This window comes from Eremothecium cymbalariae, chromosome 3 (assembly GCF_000235365.1).
Source record: "Eremothecium cymbalariae DBVPG#7215 chromosome 3, complete sequence".
Lineage (NCBI taxonomy): Eukaryota > Fungi > Ascomycota > Saccharomycetes > Saccharomycetales > Saccharomycetaceae > Eremothecium > Eremothecium cymbalariae.
In genome coordinates this window covers 152,447-179,878 of record NC_016451.1, presented here as the reverse complement: position 1 = coordinate 179,878, position 27,432 = coordinate 152,447, and the positions used below count along the sequence as shown (strand labels likewise).

The window sequence follows — 27,432 nt, the reverse complement described above, 5'->3', positions numbered from 1 at the left end:
TGTCTCCCAAGCCAGAGGGATGTAGGTAACAACGAAACTCGTACTTTTGCCAGTGTTTGTTGCGTATGCTGGGAGAGAAACAACGTCCTCTGCAGCGCCGGGCGCGGACAATTCATAAACATCATTGTTATATGTACTATAGAAATATCTGTCTCTCTATACAGTATGCAGCGCGCTACGCACTCTATACTGAGATATATATATATATATATATATCATATCTAGTGATGGGAGTCCTTCTCCTCGACTTCTTCCAACACCAGCCAATCACCTTCGGCAGCTTCTGTTGTCTCCGCAGCCTCCTGCTCGCCCACGGTTTCAACTTCCTGTGCCTCATAAGCGTTCAGCTCGTCCACCGCACCGCTTAGACCAAATTCAGGTGCGCTGGGCTTGCTTGGAAGTACCCACGGTTTAACAGAGCCTTGCGCGTCCTGGGACGTCATGGATGCCACCTTGGTGTTGCGAAGCTCTTTCAAATATAGATCTTGAACCAGGTCGCGTCTAGCGACAGACAGAGAAAACCCACGTGCGGCCCCTGCGGATCTGGTTACTAGTCTCTTGCTCAATTGGACAAACATCGAATATGCAGGCTTTTTGTGGCGTACAGCGAGTGTGTTTACAACATTCGACCGGTGTATTGACTGCGCTCTTCACGTACAGATTTCTCCCAGGAGGAGGGCGCTGAGAGAACAACGAGTGAGGATGTCGTTATGTACGAACGATTTCTATTGGTGCGTACCAAGTGATATAATGTCCACGTGATAATGTCAACGGGAGAATGATATCACCGCTCACGGAACACCGTAACCTTTGGGATCCAGACTGCCTTCCAAAGGAACCTTTCGTACCCGTACCTATGTATCCATGCCAAGGAAAGAACAGTGAAACCGCTTATGTTTCCTACTTGAGGCATTTCTGATGTAGATCCGTTTTTACGGCTGAGCTGGAACGCATATGGAAGCCATCTAAGTCACATGTATGTTTGCTTGAACAACTGCGAACAATAGCTACTTGTTTGGCTCGCCTGCTCTCTCTCCTTCTCACAAACTCCTTGCGTCACCCTCTCCTCCATCTCTGATAGCTAGGTTCTCAAGGCTGTAAGGGTTGGACACCAGGACCCATGTGTATTTTAATATAAAGCAACTAATAATGATGGCTCTCACAGGTGAGATCTAGAAATCTCACCCGGGAAGCATCCGTCATCATCGTCGTCCTTCAGTAGAGGGCAAGTGAGATGTCATTTAGATACATAGAGCGGATTGCCTTTGGCACAGAAGAAATAGACAATGTCGCACTGTGGATGCTGATCTCGTTTCTAGCGGGGTTTTGGATAACGCTGGGAGCCGGGTTGCTAATATTAGTGATTGTAGCAACGCAGTTCTCTGGGACATGGGTTACCAGAAGGTTTAATGATGATGTTGAGAAGCAAGAACAGCAGATGTAAGGAGGAGGATCGGATATAACGGCATCATCTGGCTATGTACGTATATGTGTGTATGATGGATATGAATATATAGATATGAAAGAAATGCAACATTTGCTTCTATGTACGCCGTTGGTGGGTGTGGTGTAGTGTTCTGTGGAGGGCTTCTGGACGAGCAGAGGGGTTAGAGAGGTTGGCCTTTAGTTTTCCGACGGTACGTTTTAGAGTGTCGTCGTTACGGTATACAAGACTGCTGCTATTTGGGGTGATGCCCCAAACTGTGAGGGCAGGCGGAGGTGGTAGTATGAGATCAGTATCTGTAGAGAAGTAGTGTGGTTCGTAGATCTTGTTGCGCCCAGATGCAGCAGTTGTAGCTGTGGTGGTAGTGGCGGTGGTGGTGGTGGCATCGCCGCTGGACGTGGTGGCCATGGCCAGTTTGGTCTTTTGGTTTGCACGCTGGGGTAACTTGCTGACCTTGATCATCTCGCCGATATCAAGCCTGCATTCTGGGGTAAATACCTTGTGGAAGCCCGGTGCGGTGGTGTATATCTGTCGCAGGGGGGTAACTGCGGGGGGAACTTGGCGGATCTTGCGTCGTTGCCGTTTCGATTTGTTAGCCTCACAATGTAAAACTCTTTTTGGTTCTACAGAACCACCTTCGGATGCGGAAGATAGAGAGGGAGGTTTCACTGCCAAGCAACGTTGTCGAGAGCGACGACGTTTGCTGACTTTTGGCAATAGAAACAGGAGTTTTTGCTGGTTTGCTTTGTTGTAGTAATAGTCAGCTGTAAGACGAATATGGTTCTTGCCGATCAAATGCGACTTACGAACACTTAACGTGTCGTGCGTAAGGTATGAGTGGCAGTAGTCGCAGTAATACCGAGCCATATTGTTGGATTGTATGCTTAGATGGCATGCAGATCTACCCACGAACTGGATTGGCTTTCATATGGAGTTGTCTTTGTTTTTTGTCAAGTTGGTTTTCGAAGTCCAAAAGGCCTCTGCCGCGATTTCAACAGAAAGTTACAACTAACACTATCAGATCGATTTCTGGAACGACGATTGCAATCCTGTTGGTATTATTGGGCATGTAGAGTTGGCTAACAGGATACTGGCCAATATTTTAGGACGGCGCAGGAGCTGCGGACGTGTGGGGCTGGGGAGGGGCTATCGTAACGTGTGATACACTTCTACAACTGGGTCATCGTCCGCCGAGCTGGGTTGAGGAATGAGTCAGCGAGGTGGATCTCATCGAGTGGTATCGATATGTCTCATCCCACTGGTTCTGCATTTTCTGTCTCCTGACGAGCTCATCGGACCTCTTCGGCCAGTGCCGTGTAATTCACCACATCGGCTGTTTTAATTCTAATCACGTGAATCTCTTAATTAAGTTAATCACGTGATAATTTTAAAGGATTTTAAAAAAATTTTCCGCTTTTCCTTACAACATTACAAGACTTTCCATTATTCTACTATAATAACTATTGATATAGTCAAGAATTTGGAGAATATATTGAACTCGCATTTTAGCAAACTCTCAAGGCATGTCTTTACTTGCTGCTAGATTTTCTACGAGAATTTTGGCGAGGCCAACTTTGTCAGCTGCTTGCAGGAGTCTTTCGACGACTCCTCTAAGATGTTATGCAGCTGCTTTTGATCGTTCTAAACCACATTTGAATATTGGTACTATTGGACATGTCGATCATGGTAAAACTACTTTGACTGCTGCAATTACGAAGACGTTGGCTAGCAAAGGTGGTGCTGAATTTTTGGATTACGCTGCTATCGACAAGGCACCTGAAGAAAGAGCCAGAGGTATTACTATTTCGACTGCTCATGTCGAATATCAAACGCAAAACAGACACTACTCTCACGTTGACTGTCCAGGCCATGCCGATTATATCAAGAATATGATTACAGGTGCTGCGCAGATGGATGGTGCGATTATTGTTGTTGCGGCCACCGATGGCCAGATGCCTCAAACCAGAGAACATTTATTGTTAGCCAGACAAGTTGGTGTTCAACATATTGTTGTGTTTGTGAACAAGGTTGATACGATTGATGACCCTGAAATGTTGGAATTGGTTGAAATGGAAATGAGAGAACTATTGAATCATTATGGGTTTGATGGTGACAACACCCCGGTTATTATGGGATCTGCTCTATGTGCCTTGGAGGGAAAGAAGCCTGAAATTGGTGAACAAGCCATTATGAAACTTTTGGACGCTGTTGATGAGCATATTCCTACTCCTGCTCGTGATTTAGAGAAGCCATTCTTGATGCCTGTCGAGGATACCTTTTCCATTTCCGGTAGAGGTACTGTTGTCACCGGTCGTGTTGAAAGAGGTAACTTGTCCAAAGGTGAAGAAATTGAGATTGTCGGCCACAACAACACTCCATTCAAGACCACTGTCACCGGTATTGAGATGTTCAGAAAGGAATTGGACAAGGCTATGGCCGGTGACAACGCCGGTATCTTGTTGAGAGGTGTCAGAAGAGACCAATTGAAGAGAGGTATGGTTTTGTGTAAGCCTGCTACTGTGAAGGCTCACACTAAATTCTTGGCCTCTTTGTATATTTTGACTAAAGAAGAAGGTGGTAGACATTCTGGCTTTGGTGAGAACTACAGACCACAAATTTATGTTCGTACTGCAGACGTTACTGTTGTTCTCAAGTTTCCAGACACTGTCGAAGATCACTCTATGCAAGTCATGCCGGGTGACAATGTTGAAATGGTGTGTGAGTTGGTCCATCCAACTCCGTTGGAACCTGGCCAACGTTTTAACATTAGAGAAGGTGGGAAGACTGTCGGTACTGGTTTGATTACTAGAATATTGGAGTAATAAATACCACTTGGCTTCCTCGTCGTTCCTCCTGTAAATATCATCCGATTTGAGAGACCAGCCAGCCAGCTTTTTTTATCTTTTATCAAAGGCACTTCAACATATTTACATGCCCATATATATGTATATACATCCCTTTGACAATATTATCTTTATTGTTTTCACGTCCAATATCGAAATTACAATCCATACAAGATGCCTCTACAGTTATCAATGTGATTTAAAACAAACCTTGGGGTTTTCTACTAGTTCAACTGTCGCGAAAAAGCTTATCTTCCTGTCCAAAATTTTCATTAGTCCGGCTGTAGCTGTGGTTGTTACTGACGCTTATTCCACAGTCACTCAGTCCACAGTCACACACAGACACACAGAGTTCCCGTATCCCCCAGTCTGTGTTTATTAAATGTCGCTGGTGTCAGTGTCGTGTAGTGAATAATAGTTAGAGTGATGTGCTACTTTAAAGTAGCCACAACAAGTACTAATATATAAATAGATGAACACAAACGCAGTTCAACAGCATATAGAGAAACTTCAGCCTGACGGATACAGAAAGTCATTATATGAACAGAATAAGTCTGCCGATGGTATTATTTGACAGGCAAGAACTGAGCTCCTGGCTAATGGTTGCCACAGTTACAAATAAGATTCAGTCGTTACTAGTCGTTTCACTATTTTTGACATTATGTTCAGGTATAATTATACAGAATCCCGTAACAGGAGCATTAGTCAGAGAGAGCCACAATATTGATATTGGGTATTTAAATCGAAGTGCTACATTAAACCCCGAGCACCACTTTCTAAAGATAGGGCATAACGGAGGGATCTCCAGTGACCTTGAGTTGTGTAACCGGATGGCGGTGCACGATGTGTTGCTCGGGATTCCTGGGTCCAATGCTGCAGATGCAGCAGTGACTACGTGCTTGTGCATTGGAATGATAAACTTCTTTAATAGTGGGATTGGAGGTGGGGGGTACGCTGTATATACAGATGGGCTCCGTCCTTCCAGGCATCTAGCGTTCGATTTCCGTGAAGCAGCGCCGGAGTTGGCACATAGAGATATGTATGAACATGATGAAAGTTTGTCGAAACTTGGCGGGTTAGCCATCGGAGTGCCTGGGGAATTGGCGGGGCTTTATGAGTTATATGAACGAAGAGGCAGCGGAGTAGCCAAGTGGGCGGATCTATTAAGGCCCGTAATAGAGCTAGGGTTTGATGGGTGGAGTATAGGCCCAGCTTTAGCAGCTACATTGAAGGAGTATGAAGCCTTTTTCAAACAGCACAGGAACGACTGGGGTTTTGTTTTCCACAAAACCGAAAACAGGGTACTTGGTCTAGGAGAATGGATATCCAGACCTGCTTTGGCCAAGACTTTAGAGACATTGGCTAGTAGTGGGAATGTAGCACCGTTTTACGAACCCAACTCGCACTTGGTGAGTTCAATGGTGAACAAGATCCAAAGTTCACAGGGGATCATTACAGAGTCAGATTTTGCGAAATATTCCGTAGATGTTACAACACCACTAAAACTCAAGATAAGGAAGGGCTGGCAATATTTGCCAAACAATGATTTGACGGTGTTAACATCCGGCGGCTCCAGTTCAGGCGCTGCTCTACTCTCTGCTTTAAAAATCATGGATAATTTTGAAAGTAGCGAAGGCGGTGATTTACACCTCAAGGAATCCTACCAGTTGGTAGAGGCTATGAAATGGATGGCTAGTGCTAGAAGCAGGCTCGGAGACTTTGGCGGTGGCGAGGAGATACCACCACAGGTAAAGGATATCTTGAGTGACAAATGGTCAGATTACGCGGCATCGCTGATAAAAGACGGATATCTAGAAAATGGGTATGGAACATTGACCAAGTGGGCTGATTATTTGCCGCTGTACGAAATAAATGAACCCCATGGCACTGCTCACTTTTCCATTGTTGACCACAAAAACAACGCCGTCTCATTTACAACCACCATAAACTTGTTATTTGGTTCTCTAATCCACGACCCCGGCACAGGGATCGTGTTCAACAACCAGATGGATGACTTTAGCCAACCAGGCAGAACCAACAGCTTCGGCCTAAGCCCTTCCCCCTACAATTATATAGAACCCTTCAAAAGACCACTATCGTCCACAGCCCCAACCGTTGTCCTCAACGAACTAGGCCTCCCCGATATGATAGTCGGTGCCTCAGGAGGTTCCAGAATCACAACCGCAATCCTCCAGGTCATCATCAGATCATACTGGTACCACATGCCCATCTTGGAGACCATCGCATATCCAAGAATCCACCACCAGTTACTTCCCGAAGTTTTGCAGGTGGAAAGCTTGTCGATGATTGGCAACAACACCATCACCGAATTACGACGCATGGGCCACAAAACCATCGAGGCAACCCCTAAAAGCGTGGTCAATGCAGTAAAGAACTGGCACGGCGTCTGGCACGCCGTCAGCGACTACTGGAGAAAACGTGGTGTCTCCGTCGCATACTGAACGAAGAAACCCCCTCTAATCTCGTCTTATATATCCACCACCACTATAGGTATTCTTCCTATCCTTTTTTTTGATTTACAATTAGTTACTGTATTACATATATTAGACTATATTAGACTCATCTTCTCTCTATTCCGTACCATTCGTCTTATACCGTTCAAACCGACCGGCTACCTTGTGCCATCCTACTCTACATAAACTACGCAAAGAACTCCACCGTATCGTCCGAAGAACACACCTACGAATGATACCGTAAGCACATTTGACGCAAGCACCATTCCCGAATACCTGACGCAATTTATTCCCAACAGGGAACTGGTTCCTTGAAAATCATTATCTCTGGTTACGAGAGGGGCTTTGTCATATTTTGTCTTTTAATGACCGAACTTAAAAAATAAACCTTCTTCTTTCCTCATCATGTTCATTTCTAGAGGCTTGTTGTTTACGATGAACAGGAGGGTTTTGAAGACCAATTATATACAATTAAGGCGATTGTAGATTACTTTGAAGGATAGTTTTGAAGATCGGTGAGAATGATAAAGTCATCGAAGCCATTACCTGAGCTTCCTGAGCTTCCTGGGGATTTTAACGGGCAAGTTTCGATGCTCGACGAGGCGCGACGTTCGCTATTAGGGGGAAGTAAGTTACCAGGAACAGAAGAAGAAGAAGAGGGTAAAAGGGGTCATGATGACGGGGTAGTGTGTGCAGGGAGCAAGGAAGTGGAAGGTCATTTTGAGTTTTGTGAGCAGTTTAAGTGGGTGGATTGTAAGGTTGTTGTTCGTTCGATTACACAGCGTTTAAAAACAGGTGGTATGCAGGAGGAGTATGTTCTTCTGCCATTTCGATCAGGGCAAGTGAATCAAAAGTTGTTACGGTTTTTGAGTGCGATATTTCCTGACGGGGGTGATGGGGGGCCTGTGAATGAGGCGAAGCTAGCGCGGATTGTGAATGGAACAGGTAGTTGGACGTTGGTGCAGGCGTTAAAGTATATATGGTGCAGGGTTCCAGGACGGGAGGTGATTGGATGGAAGGCATATAGGGAATTTGAAAGGGAGGAGAGGGTGAAGGGATACCCTGCGGGAGCGTTCTTAGAGATTTTGCCGCAGTTTTTAGCTTCTCCAGAGCAAGCGTCAGTTGTGTATGATTTTTTTGATTTGCTAGTTTCTGTTGCAGCCAATTCGAAATCGAATAAGATGAGTGCCAGAAAGGTGTCAAGGATGTGTGCAATTTGGGCATTCGGGAAGGAGGAGGAAAGGGAGGCGACCGGTAGTCAGGTGTGTCAGAACAATTCGTTCCGGGAAGGGCTGGATATGTGGATACCCGGCTCCGATGCGATGTTCCATTTATTTTTATCGTTTATGCGTTCGTTTGTGCATGGTGATCTTGGTTCGGCGGATATACCCAAATCGCTTAAAAGCGTTTTGTTCACGAACGAATATCCTCCTGCCAAGTATTATGCATCTGTACATGACAGTGTCTTAACAGTTCCTGTTGTGACGTTAAAGACCGACCGGTTTTCTAACAAGCCATGGGAGTTGCTTCAAAGGTGTAGCGATTTGTTTGTGAACTCGAATCCAGGCGATTTTGCTGCACGGGAAGACTATGTGATGATGAAATCTCTATTCAAGAATCGTGATAGTATCCATGCATTTAGCAAAATGATGTCGGGTGAATCAAGGAGGTTGATGAGGGAATGGACTACGAAACATTCTACATTCCAAGCTGGATGGCCCAAAAATAAATGTGTGGCCAACGAGCAATGTCTTGCAGAGCACCTTGTTTGGGGGCGTGCCGAGATTGATGACTATTTCATATGGACGTGGATGTCCACTCTATCGCATGAGCAGAGCACAGAAAAGCGAAAGATATTTGGTAGGTCGCTGATTGTTGAGTTCGAATTCGATGGGATTAAGAAATGGGTGATCGTGGAAGAATCGGACATTGTAATAGATTCCATCAAAATGGCAGCCGATGAGGCCAAAGCTGTTGTGGAAGCCGCCGCCAACGAGGAATCTGAGTATAGTAGTGAGTTGCCGCCGGCGCTTCCAGTGTTATATAATAGACAGGTGCATGTTGGTGCGAATGATGCAGGACAGGCACCAGCCAAGTCTAAGAACGTCTATCGTACGGTTGTGGATCTTTCGAAGAGACATTTGTCACGTTCGTCGCAAGAGTATAAAAAGTCAAAGTGGAATCCAATCAATCAGTTTAGAAAGAAAAGTATAGATTCGACAGTAGGTGGTGGAAACTCTGTGAGGCAAACGTCCTCCAGGTACGACGATCAAAGTGTGAATAGTGTTCCGGAGTACCAGTTAAACTTTAGAGCCTCTGCGTACTTTAACGATGCTCCCCGGAACATCTGGTCTCCTCCTACTGATGAAAAAGAGCAGTCCTTAGAGAATCCGATGGACATTGACCGCATGGCCGATGAGACTGCACTGCAATATACGGAGTCTAATGCCCTGCAGGGCTCAGGTGGCAGTCCAGAAAGAGTACATGATCCAGTTGAGTATATCGGAGCTAATAGTGGTGCTGAAAACGCTGGGACTGTCGGCTCAACCTCCGTCAGCGAAAGCAGTTCGCTCGTTGGTAGCACTACGTCTACAAACAGTGCAGTATTACCGCTACACCTGAAAGATTCTGCCGATTCCTTCAGAAATCCAACGCCAAGAGAGTTTTATTCGATTCCAGCTCTGGAAGCGCAGCCATCTACAGACTCCAGCAACTCTCCCGAGCACAGTGATCCGCCTGTATATCCCCAGATGCCTGTCTGGTCACCCGAGCGCAGCGATCAGAGAGTGTCGCCAATCCGTTCGACAAAGGATGATCAAAGGATGTCGCCAACCAGGTCGCTTCCGCTGGCATACAACCTCCACCCGCCGCCACAGACATACGACGCTCCGCAGCCCATGCAGGCCCCTCATCCGAAGTATGACCAGGCGCCCCAGCACAAGTACCAGCCTCAGCCTCCGGCACCCCACCCCATGCATGCCCAGCAGTACGATCCCGCGCCGCAGACCCACGAACTCCAATCTCCGCACCCGCAACTACCGCTGCCCTTCGACATGCAAGCGCGCCCACAGCTGCCCCACCACCAACGCCTGATGCAAAACCGCATGTCCCACCACCTCCCCTCCGACTTCGACCTGCAGCACCCCCCGTACAACCCAGACCCGCCATACCGCCAACACCACCACCAATCCCCACCCGTCCGCCCCTACTCCCAGATCATCCCAACCCACTACTCGCCCCGTCCACCATCCCCCGCGTACCCCATCAACCCACACAGACAACAACCCCATCTCGCCCGCGCCGCCAGATACAGATCCCCAAACCCCCACCCGGCTCCCGACTACACTTACGCCCCGCAACCCCTCCCTCTAAACAAACTGCACGGCGGCGCTGCCGCCAAAAAGCAAGGGAGAAAGAACCTCTATAACCACATAAGAACAGGGAACTTCGGCATATAACATCTATACCCATACATAAATACACATCCGCCTTGCCACTGTCTTTCCCGCCGACCCCAAAAACAAAACCCTCCTCCGATACCGGGAGTCGAACCCGGGTCTCCACGGTGAAAGCGTGGTGTGATAGCCGTTACACTATATCGGACTGTCTCCTAAACCCAACCTCCCCCCGCACTACATCCCCGCCTTCTCATCACGTCCCGCACTTCACACCTACCACTCAGCGTCTACCATCCCGTGCGCTTCGAACCCCGTCACGTGACCCACCCGCCTACAAGAAACCCGCTACCACCTCCCGTCCAGAAAAAATTTCCTTCCAACTTCTCTCCACCACCAGAACCGAATACCACCAATCCAAAACCCCCCATACACCTTCCCTTTTCCGTCCCATTACCTAATAACCCCCCCTCAATGAGCCAACATCACCATCCCTCCAAACCCCAACCCGCCCCAACAAATACCCCGTCCACAACCCCAACCCGCCCCTCTGCAGCGAGCCCTCCGAGCCCTGCAAACCCTGCAAACCCTGCCGTCGGTCCTGCTGCCGTCGGCTCCACCTGGACCAAGTCCGATATTCCAATTAGATCCTTTTCTGGATACTCCATGCAGTTCACTGCATGGACCTCCCCTAACTCTGCCGCCGCGGCGGCGGCTGCTGCGGCGGCTGCCGCCGCAACTGCAGCTACAGCAACACCGGCGCCCGCGGCCTCCCCCCTTTCGAAGAAGATCCTGGCAGACACACCCACACACCACCCTCCGCCCGCCACTTTACCGAAAACAGAGATCTGATACCTATCTGTAGCCAGACCACGCCCAAAAACAACTGTTTTTGGCCGCCTGGCGCCTCGCGGCCCGCTCCGCCCCGCCTCGCTCCTCCTTTCGGTGTGCACGGGCTTCTCGCCCGCGGCCTGCTCTGCGCCCGTCGCGGGCGTCGCCCGTCTTTACCGAGTCAGGGCATTGCCACCGAGCCCGCAACTAGTCGTCGCCTGGGGGCCGCCGCTGCGCTCGCGGCCCCCTAGTCCCGTGTCACTAGATCCGCATCCACCCACTGCAGCCCTCGCCGGTTTGCTCTCGAGCACCGTCCCCGCCGTGGTCTCCGCTACACAGTTCTGCACAGTTCTGCACAGCTCCATTCTCCCCCCATCCATCATCTACTGCGTTCTGCGTGCTACTGGTAACGAGCTGCACGCATCTCCAGCCGAATACTGCGTTTAATTAAACCCAGGAAAGAAAAAAAAAGAAGCGACTCCTGCTACTACTGCCTTTACGCTGGTACATAGTGTGTATTATACAGCACAGAAACAACTAAACGCACGCCAATCTGGCGTGCGTTACCTACAGGTTTCCTGCTCTCCTCTCCCCCCTCCCTCTTACTCTTTTTTTGATTAAATTGAGAAGGTTCTATTTTTTCACCGGGGTTTTTATCAGACATATATATATATATAACACAGTACTGCATAGGTCTGCATAGGTCTGCACAGTGTATACATATATAGCACGTTGCTGCATATTTCGTTTGTTTCATACAGGCAGGTAGGCCGGGAAAAAATTCTAACAGACAGCTCAGCAGACGCACCTCCAGAGCTCAGGTTTAATAATAGTACATACAGTACTCAGTCGTTTTAAAAATAGTTTTGAAGATTAAAATAAAACAAAATAGCCGAGCAGTGAATCTGTTTCATAAAGGAAAGAAAGAAAAAACTAAACCCAGACAGAATAAAATAATACTGGACGGTGGGGAAATATTTCAAGTCGAACAGTAGTATAATAAGTAGAGATTGTGTGGAATATCGAGAGTCTGTTTTTCCATTTATCAGTGAAGAGTTTAAAAATAAGAAGGTTCTTTATTAATTTTTTTTTTAGAAGGGCAATAGACGAACGGCAGAGGAACTTTAGTCGGTAACAATAATATAGTAGTCAGAAGCGAGTCATGAGGGTACGGTTGAATGGCGGCCGTGGTTTTTGCGGGGGGTTGTTGGTTTTGGTTAGTGTCTTGGGGATGTTGGTGGAGAATGTGGTGGTGAGCACGCCAGTCGGTGCTGGGAGCAGGAATGGGATGCAGTTTATTACGAATAAGAAGCGGTACTACGATTATGAGGGTTCTTTGGTGCGTGGGGTGAATATTGGTGGATGGCTACTTCTTGAGCCATATATCACTCCGTCGATTTTCGAGACATTCCGTACGAACGAGGAGAACGATGATGGGATACCGGTGGACGAGTACCACTTCTGCAGCTACTTGGGGCAGGAGGTGGCCAGGGACCGGTTGGTTGCGCATTGGGAGACCTTCTACAAGGAGGAGGACTTCCATAATATTGCGGCGGCCGGGTTGAACTTGGTGCGGATTCCGATTGGGTATTGGGCGTTTGAAACTTTGGACAGTGATCCGTATGTGAGCGGATACCAGGAGGGGTACTTGGACCAGGCTATTGAGTGGGCCAGACGTGCTGGGTTGAAGGTGTGGGTTGATTTGCATGGGGCTCCAGGGTCGCAGAACGGGTTTGATAATTCCGGGTTGCGTGGTCAAGTTCAATTTTTGGAGGGGGAGAATTTCGAGTTGCTCAAGCGGGTGGTGCGGTATGTCATGGAGAAGTATTCCAGGGATTACTATTCAGATGTTGTTATTGGGGTACAGGTTCTCAACGAGCCGCTTGGTACTGCGGTGGATATGGGCAAGGTCAAGGAGCTCTACTACTATGCGTACGATACTTTGAGGAATGAGATGGGCAGGGACCAAATCATGGTGATTCACGATGCGTTTATGGCTCCCCATTACTGGGATGACCAGTTCACTCTGGAGGGCGGCTACTGGGGGGTGCTGGTGGACCACCACCACTACCAAGTTTTCTCCCCTGGGGAGGTTTCAAGGTCTATGGATGAGCATTTGCAGGTTGCCTGTGCGTTAAGCATCGACAAGGTCACGGAGGGCCACTGGAATGTTGTTGGAGAGTGGTCAGCCGCGCTAACGGACTGTGCCAAGTGGTTGAACGGTGTAGGCGTGGGCTACCGCTGGGATGGTACGTACAGTCCCGGCTCCACCGCGTTTGGGTCATGTGAGCACAACGACGATATCTCGCGTTGGAGTCCCGAGAGGGTAGCTAACACTAGGCGGTACGTCGAGGCCCAACTGGATGCGTTCGAGGTTCGCGGCGGCTGGATTTTCTGGTGCTACAAGACAGAGTCTGCGATTGAGTGGGATTTACAACGCTTGCTCTACTACAACTTGTTCCCACAGCCACTCTCTGATAGGCATTACCCCAACCAGTGCAGTAACTATTAGCTTTGCGGGCGCCAAATGTAAACAAAGCACAACAGAACAATAAAAAAGTACTATTAAATCAAAAAATTATAAAACAAAGTGTCGAGAGAACCAAGAATGGAGAACTAAATAAAGGAACAAGTGGTTGTCATAACTTTTTGTTTTCCATTGAAAAATGTTCTTTCCTCGAATCCTTCAGAACCATCCATCCTGTTATTTACATGCTTCATATCATCATGTTAGCTTTGCCTCTCTTTGTTTTTCTCTCTTGCAAGTGAACTCCCGAGATTGTGCTCCCAGATATGAAGGGTATAATAATAAAAGGAAAAACAAGGTATCACCATTTCGTTTTTTGATTAATTGGAATTGATATAAAAAGATAAAATCAGAAAAGCTTCTTTATAGAACATTTGGTTACCTGCATTATTACTATTATTACTATAGCCATCATTATTTGTGGTTTGACTGTCCTAGAAGTCATCTTGTTTGGCCGAGAGTTTAAGGCCCTGGCGAGAAAATCTGGGAGGTAAGAGGTTAAGCCATGGTTTGAAAGAATGTTGCATCACCACCACGACTACTATGTCTTGCTCCATTCATCTTTTATTAGCTTTATTTACACTACCTCAACCCGTTATCTTATTTTTTTTCAATAGGTTGAAAGACGTTTCTCAGTCCCATGATAAGTTTTTACTTTTACAGACAAAAAAAGTTCAATCATTTTTAGACTTAAATCGTATCCTTTTTTATATTATTTTAAGTTCATTCATTCATTCATTAGACATATCAGTAATCAAACCGACTATATCTCCTTCCAGGTGCTGTTTAAAATAACATGTACTAATGGTGGAGTAGGTGCTGGGTGTGTGGACTCTTGTTTTATAATGTATGAACTTCTTCAACGGTGGAACCTACGTCATTGTTGCAGCCCTGCACGCCTACCACTGTATACAACAAGGTTAGCCTTCTATATTCTTCGACGTATATATCATCAACGTTATATATATGTTAACTTCGGGAGAACTTCAGACCAACCAAAGTTATGCGGACAAAGAAAAACAAAAATTTAAAATAAAAACTTTTGGGTTCCTGTTACCTCTTCAAAGCCGTAGCTATCACCAATGAAAGAAAGAAATAAGGAATAGGCGGGTTCTGTATTGGGTATTAATAAACAGCAAGTATTGAGGAACAGTGTAAAAATTAGGACAGTAAAGTATAATTGGCTTCAGCTGAAACTATTCGTTCTACAGAAAAAAAAATGTCTGGTGGGATACCGTTTGTTGATTTGACCTCAGATGATGGGAGTAACGATGTTGATGACGGCCTTCTGCCTATTGGTCAAACGGCTGAATCAGATGGTGAAAGTGGTGTGTTATCATCTGTAGCGGTCACGAGAGGTCTTCCAAGTGGTGATAATCATATGGTTAGTACAACTGTTTCAAATAGAGAGACGACTACACGAAGGTTAATGGGTTTAAAAGGTGATCAACATATTATTCAAGGAATTAGGGCAAAGCATGATTTACATACAGTTGGGGGAAATATGGTAAATAAGCAGCAGCAAGGAGATGCTGTAAGTGGTAATTCCTTTAGTACCGTGACTAGGAAGAAGCGTAGGTTAGGTTGCAATGAGGCACCAAGTTACATGCAAATGGCCAGTGACGTTGGGGGGGTTGATGAAAATAACTCAGCGACTGAGGGGCGGGATTTATCGTTCAATAGCCGTAGTGATGATGAGGAACTTAGCCCGCTGGAAAGCAGTTCCAATTCTTTAGTGTCTGAATTAGAACAAAGTGCAGCGGATGACCCGCTTTTAAAAATGATGTTAACTAAACCGATCAAGTCAGAAGCATTGAACAGTAATGAAGATGATCAGTCTTTTAAGAAAAAACTGGGAGTTGTAGATGGTGATAATGAAGGTGACGAAGGTGTACCTATTTTCCTGATTAGCAGTGGTGATGAAAGTGAACCAGAGTCAGATAGAAAATCTATGGAGAAGAAGGAGGGCGATCTTTCTCTTGATACAGTGTCGGATGGTCATCAGGCTCTGTTAAAGGTTCAAAGGAATCGAATGGATTGGCTAGTTCAAAGAGAACAAAAATACCACGATCAAATGGTACAGCTTGAAGCTGCAAAGCAAATACTTCGAAGTAAAATAGAAAGAAGAGAGACAATGCTCAAAGAGGGAGTTACAGGTGACAAAGATTTATTAGAAGCTAACAAGGTTACTAAAATGAAGCTGGAGAAAACGCATAAAGAGATAGAACGGAATAAACATGAGTATGAAATGCTTCGAAGAGAAAGGAAAGAAGCATTCTTGGAAAGTCAGCTCGCGAAATTAGATGAGAATGTCAGTAAGGCGACATATGTTCAAACAAAACGGGCTTTATTGAATCTTAAATTAAAGAATGCTCCGTTCAAGTTTTCCAATATCGAAGAATTGCGTGTAGAGAGTGATAGAATCAAAGCAGAATTAGCTCTACTTGCAAATATTCCAATTAACGACGAGGAAGCCAGAAGTGCTGAAGAACACCTAGTTTTTAATAATGTTTGCCAAAAGGTACTACGTTTGCTGGAAGGTGCTAACCGCAGTGCGGAAAATAAACAGTTACTTCGAGATAAAATCGCTGTTATTGTTGGTTTTGAGAATAATATACACCTTAAGAAACCGGTTACGCCTGGTGAGTTCAATGGTGCACGTGGTGCCGCTATGGAGTTGAAGAAGCAAGGGATCATAATGCCTCATGTTTTTAATAGATTATGTGAATTGGGAGTCATTAACAGGGACGCCTCTTCGAATGAACTAGAATTTGAAAAGAAATATTCCACTTCTATGGACCCCAAAGTATTCGGACAAAATGAGGAGGTAGGCAAAACTACTTCAGGAACAGAATCTAAAGCTTTCTTTCAAACTATTTCGAAAGTACGTTCAATATTGGCATCTTTAAATCGACCCAATGATACAAAGGCTTTAATCAACAAACACTTGAGTGTAATTGAGTCGTATCAAGAGTTGATAGATAATGGCCTGACTCCAGATGAAGGCAAAAAATGGGAAGTTGTAAATGCTATTCGTATGCTACATAAACAAGGTGTCAAAATGCCTATCGTGTATCAAACATTAGAACGCCAAGGTTTGGACTGGAAATATGACCCACATGGTGCAATGCGAAATATTATAGACGCTCGAAAACTGATAGAAAGCAATACCAAACGTACCCTAGAGGCCAAACAACAGACATACAAGCTACTTGATAGCATACGGAATGCAGTAATCGAAACAATGGCAGGTGTTCTGTTTGATCCTGAAAAGAAAAGCTACGTTAACATGCAACTAGCAGCATTAAGGAATATGGGCGTAAGAATGCCCCTTGTCGATAGAACTCTTGACACATATTTTAAGAGCTATGACGAAAACCAAATCGATAACTTCGATTTGACAAGAGATACCATAGAGGAATCATCTAGGAGTGTAGTGGATCCATCTGAAGATGAAAAATACTACTATCAGTCCATCCAGAATGCTGTTGATATATATAACACGCCATTCAACCAATCCAGGCTCGGTCATGAAAAGACCAAGCAGATAATTTTGGCTCTGGAATGTTTTAGGGTTTTTAGAAAGAAGTTCAGTTTTGCCTCTATTCCTCTGCTTTGGAAGCAACAGGTACAACATGCAATTAATACAGTATTAGAAAACAATATTGAACTTCCTAGGGTATTCAAATATCTGAAGAAACGGGGATTTTCTATAGATACTTCGAGTTCCAAAACAAGGACCTTTAAAAATGAATACACCAATGATAATGATTCATTTATGGAACCATTGATGATTGAAGATGACCTTGAGGATCCTGACTTCAAAATGTTGGAAAAATCAGATTTAATACCGAGCCGTACATCCTTTGAAAATCAACTTCAAATGTCTAACATTTACACAGCTAGGGACCATCAAAGTTTAAATGAGTTATTGGAAAGTTTGAAACAAACTGAGGTTAGTGTAGAAGGTGAAGAACTAACTCCACCTGAAATGACAGTGAATTTATTAAAACATCAAAGACAAGGTTTACACTGGTTATTGAAAACAGAGAGGTCAAAGGTTAAGGGCGGTTTATTAGCAGATGATATGGGTTTAGGAAAAACCATTCAAACAATCGCTTTAATACTTGCTAATAAACCCAGAAATGATAACTGCACAATCAACTTGGTTGTAGCTCCTGTTTCTGTGTTGCGTGTCTGGAACGATGAAGTCAACACCAAGGTCAAAAAAAGTGCCGAGCTGAAAGTGACAATATATGGGGGTCTGGGAGGCAAGAAGTTTAAAAACTTTAGCGCTTTGCAAGGCTATGATGTTGTTTTAGTTTCCTATCAAACACTTGCAATTGAGTTCAAAAGGCATTGGCCCAGGAGGCTGCAAAATGAAAAAAAGAACACAACACTCGAACTTGCTGATATTAAAGCGATGAATTCATTAAAGACTCGTGAAGAATATTGGTCACCCTTTTTTGCCGACGAATCAGTATTTTATCGCGTGATACTGGATGAAGCTCAAAACATTAAAAACAAACAGACGTTAGCAGCTAAAGCTTGCTGCACACTCAGCGCAACCTATAGATGGGTATTATCAGGCACTCCAATACAAAACAATATATTAGAACTTTATTCGCTGATCAGGTTTTTAAGAATTGCTCCTTATAACAGAGAGGAGAAGTTCAGGGAAGATATTGCTAATGTTTTGGCTGCGCGTGATATTCGTATGGATGATAGAAATGTTGAACGGGCTTTAACGAAAGTTCGTGTTTTACTGCGGGCAATTATGCTGCGCAGGTCTAAGAACTCTACAATTGACGGCGAACCTATCTTAACATTACCTGAAAAACATCTCAATAAGATAGAAGATGTCTTGGGCGGAGAGGATTTAGAATTCTATCAATCCCTAGAATATAAAACAGCTATAAAAGCCAGAAAACTATTAAATGAACGTAAATCAGGCTCGTATTCGAGTATTCTAACATTATTATTGAGATTACGTCAAGCATGCTGTCATCAAGAACTAGTGAAAATTGGGGAGGCTAAAGCCGAGGGAACAAGGGTTGTAAATGGTACAAATTTTGAAGATGATTGGAAGCGATTGTACTATGTGGCCAAAAGTATGAATAAAACTAGTCAAGAAACAGTAAAACAATGTACAGAGTCGATGACTTGTCCCCAATGTCTCGAACAAATGGAACTTGAATCTACAGCTGTATTGACGCCATGTGGCCATCTTTTGTGCGAACCATGCGTTGGTCCATTCCTAGAAACAGCAAGAGATTCCCCATCCGTTATTAAAGGTCCGAAGGGCACAAGGTCTTACTTCGTGCCCTGTTTAGTCTGCGAGAAGCTCATAAACGACCATGAGCTTGTTTCATACCAGTTATACGATCAGGCCATCAATCAAGGATTTACTGAAGACGACTTACGTCTTGAATATGAAAAGGAAATGGACAAACGGCGCAGCAGACTAAAATACGACTATCAGATCAACTTCGAATTATTACATCAATCGAAGAAGGTGCAACAATGCCTGGAAATTATCCGTTCTGTATTAGCATCCACAGAAAATGAAAAGGTCGTTGTATTTTCTCAATTTACTGCCTTTTTTGATATCCTGGAACATTTCATAACTACAATACTGGAGGCGAAGTATTTGAGGTACGACGGTTCCATGAGTGGTGCAGCAAGATCCAATGTGATAGAGCGTTTCTATCGTGAGAGGGACCAACGCGTGCTTCTCATATCCATGAAAGCCGGAAATTCCGGTCTAACTTTGACATGTGCAAACCACGTTATCCTAGTTGATCCATTCTGGAATCCTTACGTCGAAGAACAGGCCATGGACCGTTGTTACAGAATTAGTCAAGAAAGAGAAGTTCACGTCCATAGACTATTGCTTACAGCAACTGTTGAAGATAGAATTGTCGAATTACAAAATCGCAAAAAGGCTCTAGTAGAGAGTGCAATGGATCCTTCAGAATTACGAGAAGTTAATCGTTTGGGACGCAGAGAACTAGGATTTCTATTCGGTTTGAATACCCTAGAACCACCACCACCGACAACCACAATGCAGTCTTAATAACTAAGAAACAAACTATACTTTTCTTTTTCTGTTGGAAGAAAAAGAAGGAGGGAAAGCAGCAGTCAATAAATATGAAGCTACATAGTTGATTAACTTGTGGTGTCTACGGATAATAATAAGGTGTCAGTGGACCTAACAAGTGCTGGTGGCCGGAATTTTTCTCTTAAAATCTATTGAAAAAATTGTTTACATTTTGGCATGTTTCAATGTACCATTCACTTTGCATAGATATTCAACAAATGACTTTACTATATATATATACTGTCATTGGATGAAATGCCTGTGTGATATCTTTATGAGCGGTAACATACTTATATATCGTTGTATGAGTTTAACCTAATGTTGCAGAGTTCTTTTTTGTTACCCACCTGACAGATATTGTGGAAAATAAAACGAACTTCTTCCGGACGCCTCGTTGTGAGTCCGATATAGTGTAACGGCTATCACACCACGCTTTCACCGTGGAGACCCGGGTTCGACTCCCGGTATCGGAGCATAAATGATGTATCATCATCAGAATGGACGTCCTATGATGTCTACAAGTACGTTTCACACTTGATATCTTTTTTGGTGGGCTTCTGTGTACATTGGCTTTCACATTCGAGAGCCATTCCCTCTTTTTTGTTTGAGTACGCGGTGGATTGGTACGCGAGGAAAAGGCTTTTTATCGTTGTATTAAAATGACTTTTATATCAACATGGTTGGGTGACAACTTTCAATTGTACCTAGATTGTACCTCCTGGTATAGGCAGGTGTAGAGCTTTGACAACTCAAACAAAAGAGATTCTGCTTGCGAATCTTCATCACGGACATCCTGTAGCCATACCTGATGCATCACAAAATTTATCAATCTCTCAGATTTCATCAAATAGCTTGATTCATAGCGGGGTCGTTTTTCAAAAGGTGATAAGAACTCCACCATTTGATTGTACTGAGATTTCAATAAAAAGTGCTTCCATATTAATGGGTTATTACGTGGAAGTTTGATAGAGACTGTATAGAAATTAAAACCTGCCATGGGCATGGATGGAGAAAGATCCTCATCATCAGACCAAAAAAATCGAGCTTAATCGACTGGAAAGTAGTTTTGACAAGTTTAACCTGGTGCACAACACAAAGTCTTTGATCCTGTAATGAATTACATTCCAACTGTAACGTATCCGACAATCTCTTTAAATTTGAATATGTAGAAGGATCCAAATGTAACGGCCTCGGCTTGAATCCTTCCTCATAAGGTGTACTTATCAATTGTATGTTATTCGTCATGGTGTAATGCGGGAAAGAACTTGGACTTTCAATGTCCATTTCAATGTCATCATCATCATCGTCATCATCATCATCATGTTCCAAAGATGGAGGCGACAGCAATGGACTCAACGTCTCTGCATGCCAGTGGAATTGGTCTTTATCATCTTCGACAATCATGTTATATTTTTTTAGCAAAGGAAACTAGAATTCAAGAGCAACTAATTATTAAACTGATCGTTTGGATTTCTATATACTTCTTAAAATGTGGCTTGAACTTGTATGCCATTTCGTCGAGTACTCATATTTTTGTGATTTCCTGCACTGCTATTATTTTGTTGCGTCAGTATTTCTTAATCAGAAACTCTTCGAAATTTTATTAAATAATATCATCTTTCGACCGCTCCCCACACACACACATACAGAAATGCTTATATAACTCCCCACAAAAATTACACACCACCCCACCATCTCCACACCTCCCTACCACCGCTTTTGTACAAGCCAGCGGCCACTTCTGCTACCTAAAAACTCCATATTAGCTGTTATTTTATTTTATTTCAATCCCAAGACAAGTAACACACCACGTGACTTGTCGCTGACGCCCGCCCAGCCGGATTTTCGCTGCCCCTTCAAAAAAGAGAAAACGGAAATTTTTTAAAATGAAATCTTGAACATCAAATTTGCTTAGTTTTCACCTAGTGTTATGTTGCAAAAGGTTCTCAAATGGATCAATAGAAGCACCAGAGTTTAATCTAGAAGGTGACTGTGGGGATTATTCAGAGATCAGGAAAAAGACCAAGACAAGGACACCAAAAATTGACACGGAGAACAAGATGGGGGCCTGGCTATTTACGTTTGCGTTTGTGATAAACACGATAAACACGTTCATGCAAGTTCACTTTACTATTATGTATGCAGACCTGGAGGCGGATTATATCAATCCCATTGAGCTATGTTCAAAGGTGAATAATTTGATCACGCCTGAGGCGGGGTTGCATGCTTTTAATTCGTTATTGTTTCTTTTGAATGGGTATTGGTTCGTGTTTTTATTGAATGTTCCTGTTCTTTTCTTCAATGGGAGGAAGATTTATAATAAGCTACAGTTGCTTGATGCGACGGAGATCTTCCGGACGTTGGGGAAGCATAAGAGGGAGTCATTTTTAAAACTAGGGTTTTATTTGGTCATGTTCTTTTTCTATCTATATAGGTTGGTTATGGAGTTGATCGCTGAGAATGATTGAGGGAGCAGGGCCTTTGAAACTAGGGAAGAACGCATACATTTGATACAATGACAAAACAGATATATATATCTATATAGAACAGCACACCAAAAAGTGTGGATTCTCAAGGAGGGTTAAATATAGAGATAGTGCAAACCATCATTCCTTCTGTCCTTTGTATAGTTATCGGCCAGTCAGACAGTTCCGTTTTTTTTACTAGAATATGCTTCTAGTTGGCCGTTAGTTACAGTTATGCGCTGTATGTCTGGAGTGGTGCTGGCCGTTTGTGTTACACAGTGCTGTATAAACGCAGATTTGTTGGAAGAGGGAGGAAGACAGAAGGTGGCATCCCGATCCATGCCTTAATAATAGCACACGAAACCTAAAAATATATAATACATTATGCTAACTCAATGTAAATGTCTGTGTATTCAAAACACGCAAGCGAAATATCGGATACGTATGCATATATCACGATAAATCAGTTTCGATATCTTTCAAAGATTTCAATTTGTTGTTGAGTTCGATTAACGATTCCAGTTCTTCCACCTTCTTTGCGTCCTCGGACTGAACTACATCATACTCGGCCAGTTCATCACGTATTTTGACGATTTCTTCGGTCAGATCTTGCTTCACTTTAAGGATCTGTTTCATCTGATAGCACATCTCATTGTTTGAAAAGTGTATATCCTGGATATCTTTTAAATCAGACTTCACCAAGGACAAGAACTGCTCGAAAAGTTTCAAATCCATCTTGTACGATAATCTATCTTTTCTGGACCGCGATTCGTGGAAACGTTGCTTCGACTGTGGGACCAGCACTTTCTTGAATATATCATCCACAATCGATTGTATGACTTCAATTGCTGCCATTGACGTGATGGAAGTCGATAACTTTGTTACAGGCAACCCATCAAACGAGTAAGAAGCATTCACAAAGTTTTCTGGATTTTCAGATATAATCCTCTCATCAGCAATGTTGTTGTCATTTGTTGCTGCGGCTGCAACGTTGACGAAGCCAGCAGTGCCAGCGCTGCTGGCTTCATCAGCATTCTGCTCCACATCCATATAGTGTTCATCCACATCTAAACCCACCCCTGCATTCACATCCTCGCCCAAGTCCATGTCTGCATCCGCAGATGCATTGTCATCCTCTGTAGCATTATCCCTAATCACCACCGTCTGATCCACCCGTCGCAAGGCACTGCCTCTCTGCCTATACAAAAGTTTTAGCTCTCGTTCCATATACAACCCACTTAATCTACAGAAACAGCCAAACCTAACCCTCTCTATCACTGTACTTGCTCTTGGAACTGTAGTTGCAGCTGCGCAGATGCTGCATGGACTTTTTTTAAAATAGAGATCACATCACGTGACCATCGTGGCGAAATATCGCATCAGAGCTTACATAAGCACTCCGCCCCTCACCACCGCACTGCTATGCTTCTTGAGCTCCCGTCTACGTGCGAACCAGGCGCTCTGCCTCGAGCAGCAGATTGTTTATATAAACCGCAATGCTTACCGCCACTGACTCACACCTAACTGGTCACAAGCAGCTTTGTTGGGTGACGTTTATCAAAACGCCGTTCCTACCACTACTACTACACCCACGAAAAAGTGGTCTCCCACCAAATTGGAAAAGCTTAGAAATTACATATACAGTAAACCCCTCCAACTCCCCTACTTTCGGATAACGACGAGCCTCCTGATCTGTTATGTCTTCAAGGGAATAAAATTTCTGTGTAGTATGTCAGACAGGCACACGGAATAGAACAAGGAAAGGGGTCGAGGACGAATAAAGAGCAACGTCGAACAACGAATTATATATACCAAAATATTATGGCATAGCAACCAAACTCCTCAACTTATAGTAGAGCTGATACGGGAAAAAAGAAACTGCCGGCCTCCCTTGATCAATCACATCCTAACCAGGTAGAAACTACTTTCTTGACTGTACCTTATCTAATAATTATTATTGCCATTGTGTGTCTGCGTTCATCTATAACACACATCGTCTTGCTCTCGCCAGTCGCTCACCGCTGACACATTCTTCCTTGTTCAGAATATATTACGAGCAAGCAGCTGTCTCCTATGAGTTAATATAAAGCGAGTCTGCATTTATCGTCGAACCAGAACTTTCCTGCGTTATTCCCTCTCTACGGCTTTATACAATATATTATTATTTATACTTCCTATTCGAAGGCATTTTTAGTAGCTTAAGCAAGCGAAGTGACGGCCGACAGACGTATACAGCACAGCAAAACAAACCATAATCACACTACACACAGTGCAGTATACGCAGCCGAAGGTATAATAATAAAACAAATCCGGATTTTTCCAAGTTTGATTGATTAACCCAGGTTAGGTTTTTTTTTATTTTTTACCAGTGGAATTATAGCATTTGGGACCTTCTTCGTCTCTGCCCCCAAATCCATCTATCCACGCAGGTAGATTATTAATTCCCTTCTGACAAAAAACCTCTTTGTTTGTCCTTATTATAATATAATAAATATAGAAAGGTTTTTGCATTATAGAATTACTTTAAGGAGGGAGTTTACTTTATTTATCTCTCTCTCATCCATCTCCATCCTAAAGAGATTTTGCAGACTAACAATTAAAGCGGACACTTTTTTTTTTCCATTTGAGCTGCTAATCTTGACAAAAGGAGAATACGAAAAACAGAGCAGACGTTTTTTAATTAGTATTTTTGTTTTTCTTTTGTCTATCTGTTCCCTCCTCTTTGATTGAGTGTTACTGTGATTTTGCTTGATTTTAAATCCTACTATTATTATTATTATTATTATTATAAGTGCTATTATCACGCTGTTCTCAATTTGGTTAATAGTGTTAAAGTTTGACCTTTTTGGGTTTGGTAAGTGACTGATTAAAAAAGATATATTGTGAAGCATAATAACAGCTTGTTGCATTTTATTCTAGGATTGGTTGATCTTTTTGATTTAATTGACTTTGGAATTTTTAGGAAGGGAGTGAGTTGGTCTCTGTCTGGGTCAAACAAGCAAGAAGAAACAGGACTAATAATTAATTGGTCGAACAATTGGTTAGCTGCTACGTTTTTGGTTGTGCTATAATAATAATTTAAAGTTCTGAAAGGAACGATAGGAGGTTTGAAACATACGACTCCGCCACCATTTTTTGTATTATACGTGGGATTCTTGTCCGTCCGTCATACCATACATAACCTACTACAGAGAAGGAGTGCCGTTTTGGTCTAAATTTTTGGTAAGAATCATCAATTGGTAATTAATAAAATAAAAAAAAAGAGATAGATAGATAGATATTTGGTGTTATTGCCATTGTTATCGTGGTCGTCATTATCATCACCATCATCATCAGTTTTGCTATTTTACTTTACTAGCTTTTTTTGGTTTTTGGTCAACTCTGTGTGTTGCAGTCTTCAGTTCACCTTTTAGCGCATTATAGACACTGCAGACATACACAAATATAGAAGTTGTCTGCCTGAGCTTTTTATTATTGTTATTATTATTTTAATAGACTACTCGGGGCTCACTGACACAAGGACAAATGGCAGAATCTCAAATCCCTCAACCCCCATCGACCACTATTCAGACGTCGGATGAGCCACCCAGGACTCTGTGGATGGGTGACTTAGACCCATCATTCGATGAAACAACCATTCAACAGATATGGATGACGCTTGGGCATCAGGTGCAGGTGAAGTTAATTAGGGCCAAGAAAAATCTACTGATTCCCTGTAGTACTAGTAGTACTTTGGCATCATCGCAACATGTGGAAGATGAGAGGATTCAGATCAATGGGGTATCATTTATTGACCCCAATACTACACAGCTGCATCATGCAGGTTACTGTTTTGTTCAGTTTCCTAGTTTGCAGGAGGCGCAAGCTGGTTTGCAACTCAATTCTACGCCGCTGCCAAATCTGATCAGTTCTACCACACACAATCCAACCAATCCTACAGCTAAACGGAACTTTCGGTTGAATTGGGCGTCTGGTGCCACGTTGCAATCAGACATACCAACGACGCCTGAGTTCTCATTGTTTGTTGGTGATTTGTCGCCGACAGCCACAGAGGCACATCTATTGTCGTTATTTCAAACCAAGTTCAAATCTGTCAAGACAGTGCGGGTTATGACTGATCCCATTACAGGTGCTTCAAGGTGCTTTGGTTTTGTGCGGTTTGCAGATGAGCAAGAGCGTCGTCGTGCATTGGTTGAGATGAATGGAATATGGTGCCAGGGCAGACAATTGCGTGTTGCTTATGCGACGCCAAGGAACAATATACTTCAACAGCAACAGATACCCGTTCCAGGTCAGCTAGATGTACAACCCCAGCTACAGGAACAAGAACTGCAGCAACAAAAGCAACTCCAGCCACAGCAACAAAAGCAACAAAAGCAACAACAGCACCAGCAGCCCCAGACCCAGCAACAACCGGCATTGCTTGCTGGGCAAGAGCATCCTATGTCTTTACAGACCTTATCTCAGCCTCAACCGTTAATTCAGACTTCTCCTACAAATCAATTCCAGCAACAGCAGCAGCAGCAGCAGCAACAGCAGCAACAGGAGGCTACTCAAACGATATCTTCACTGCAGCAGTCTCAGCAGTTGCCCACAACCTTGGCACAAACTTCTAACCAACAATCACTCTTGATGAGCACAGCCAACTCCATAACAGGCACCAATACACTCCCAATGGTTACTCGGCCTGTTCCTGGTTATACGGACCCCTCCAACACTACCGTTTTCATTGGAGGTCTAAATAACCAGATTACTGAAAGTCAATTGCAGTCTCTATTTATGCCGTTCGGCAACATTTTGAGTGTCAAAGTTCCTCCAGGTAAGGGCTGCGGATTTGTCAAGTTTGAACATAGGCTAGATGCGGAAGCTGCTATCCAAGGAATGCAAGGTTTTATCGTCGGCAACAGCGCAATTAGGCTATCCTGGGGTCGTACACATAGTCACAGCCACAGTAACAGCAATGGCAATAATAACATTGCGTTACTTTCTGCTGATCTGCAGCAGCAGCAGCAGCATCAACAGGCAGCGGTAGCAGCAGCGGCAGCGGCATCGGTAGCGGCAGCGGCAGCAGCGGTTGTACAACCGCGTTCTCAGCCTCAACAACAATATATGACATGGGATCCCCCTGCCTTTAACCAAATTTCCCAGCCAAGTAGCTCTTCGGGATTCAGCATGAATCTCAACACCACTGCTCCGTTAGTCCCCAGCGCATCTTCCACTGGCATGTTTCATCCAAGTACAACTGCAGCACAGCAAGCTGCTGTTCATCCTTCATTGCTTCCATAACAATGTTAAGTTGATATAATAACCGTGACTAGCGTGCACATAAGTGACCAGGAAGAAGTACGAACAA

The 27,432-nt window shown here is 43.9% G+C and overlaps 11 protein-coding genes, 2 non-coding genes and 1 further gene across 13 annotated transcripts; 9 read left to right on the top strand and 5 right to left on the bottom strand.

Annotated features, from left to right (window-relative positions):
- Window positions 1-221: 221 nt before the first annotated feature.
- Window positions 222-578, bottom strand: ATP14 (F1F0 ATP synthase subunit h; the record flags this gene model as incomplete). Its single annotated transcript, XM_003645373.1, has 1 exon — window positions 222-578. One exon carries the CDS (start codon window positions 576-578, stop codon window positions 222-224), a length of 357 nt encoding a protein of 118 aa, XP_003645421.1.
- A 965-nt stretch (window positions 579-1,543) lies between these two features.
- Window positions 1,544-2,311, bottom strand: YHC1 (Yhc1p; the record flags this gene model as incomplete). Its single annotated transcript, XM_003645372.1, has 1 exon — window positions 1,544-2,311. One exon carries the CDS (start codon window positions 2,309-2,311, stop codon window positions 1,544-1,546), a length of 768 nt encoding a protein of 255 aa, XP_003645420.1.
- Window positions 2,312-2,967: 656 nt separating this feature from the next.
- TUF1 (translation elongation factor Tu) lies at window positions 2,968-4,266 on the top strand (the record flags this gene model as incomplete). The annotated part of the gene is made up of 1 exon (XM_003645371.1): window positions 2,968-4,266. One exon carries the CDS (start codon window positions 2,968-2,970, stop codon window positions 4,264-4,266), a length of 1,299 nt encoding a protein of 432 aa, XP_003645419.1.
- A 560-nt stretch (window positions 4,267-4,826) lies between these two features.
- On the top strand, window positions 4,827-6,749 carry ECM38 (gamma-glutamyltransferase; the record flags this gene model as incomplete). The annotated part of the gene is made up of 1 exon (XM_003645370.1): window positions 4,827-6,749. The coding sequence occupies one exon, from the start codon at window positions 4,827-4,829 to the stop codon at window positions 6,747-6,749; it is 1,923 nt and encodes a 640-aa protein (XP_003645418.1).
- Window positions 6,750-7,282: 533 nt separating this feature from the next.
- MSB1 (Msb1p) lies at window positions 7,283-10,219 on the top strand (the record flags this gene model as incomplete). Its single annotated transcript, XM_003645369.1, has 1 exon — window positions 7,283-10,219. The coding sequence occupies one exon, from the start codon at window positions 7,283-7,285 to the stop codon at window positions 10,217-10,219; it is 2,937 nt and encodes a 978-aa protein (XP_003645417.1).
- Window positions 10,220-10,292: 73 nt separating this feature from the next.
- Window positions 10,293-10,364, bottom strand: Ecym_3090. The gene has a single exon. It is a non-coding gene; the product is annotated as a tRNA-Glu (tRNA).
- A 266-nt stretch (window positions 10,365-10,630) lies between these two features.
- Window positions 10,631-11,008, top strand: Ecym_3089 (uncharacterized protein; the record flags this gene model as incomplete). Its single annotated transcript, XM_003645368.1, has 1 exon — window positions 10,631-11,008. One exon carries the CDS (start codon window positions 10,631-10,633, stop codon window positions 11,006-11,008), a length of 378 nt encoding a protein of 125 aa, XP_003645416.1.
- Window positions 11,009-12,149: 1,141 nt separating this feature from the next.
- Ecym_3088 (glycoside hydrolase family 5 protein) lies at window positions 12,150-13,499 on the top strand (the record flags this gene model as incomplete). The annotated part of the gene is made up of 1 exon (XM_003645367.1): window positions 12,150-13,499. The coding sequence occupies one exon, from the start codon at window positions 12,150-12,152 to the stop codon at window positions 13,497-13,499; it is 1,350 nt and encodes a 449-aa protein (XP_003645415.1).
- Window positions 13,500-14,733: 1,234 nt separating this feature from the next.
- On the top strand, window positions 14,734-19,590 carry ULS1 (translocase ULS1; the record flags this gene model as incomplete). Its single annotated transcript, XM_003645366.1, has 1 exon — window positions 14,734-19,590. One exon carries the CDS (start codon window positions 14,734-14,736, stop codon window positions 19,588-19,590), a length of 4,857 nt encoding a protein of 1,618 aa, XP_003645414.1.
- A 425-nt stretch (window positions 19,591-20,015) lies between these two features.
- Window positions 20,016-20,087, top strand: Ecym_3086. The gene has a single exon. It is a non-coding gene; the product is annotated as a tRNA-Glu (tRNA).
- A 221-nt stretch (window positions 20,088-20,308) lies between these two features.
- Ecym_3085 lies at window positions 20,309-21,018 on the bottom strand (the record flags this gene model as incomplete).
- Window positions 21,019-21,674: 656 nt separating this feature from the next.
- On the top strand, window positions 21,675-22,082 carry Ecym_3084 (cornichon family protein; the record flags this gene model as incomplete). The annotated part of the gene is made up of 1 exon (XM_003645365.1): window positions 21,675-22,082. The coding sequence occupies one exon, from the start codon at window positions 21,675-21,677 to the stop codon at window positions 22,080-22,082; it is 408 nt and encodes a 135-aa protein (XP_003645413.1).
- Window positions 22,083-22,532: 450 nt separating this feature from the next.
- On the bottom strand, window positions 22,533-23,306 carry AME1 (Ame1p; the record flags this gene model as incomplete). The annotated part of the gene is made up of 1 exon (XM_003645364.1): window positions 22,533-23,306. One exon carries the CDS (start codon window positions 23,304-23,306, stop codon window positions 22,533-22,535), a length of 774 nt encoding a protein of 257 aa, XP_003645412.1.
- Window positions 23,307-25,604: 2,298 nt separating this feature from the next.
- NGR1 (Ngr1p) lies at window positions 25,605-27,365 on the top strand (the record flags this gene model as incomplete). Its single annotated transcript, XM_003645363.1, has 1 exon — window positions 25,605-27,365. The coding sequence occupies one exon, from the start codon at window positions 25,605-25,607 to the stop codon at window positions 27,363-27,365; it is 1,761 nt and encodes a 586-aa protein (XP_003645411.1).
- Window positions 27,366-27,432: the final 67 nt, after the last annotated feature.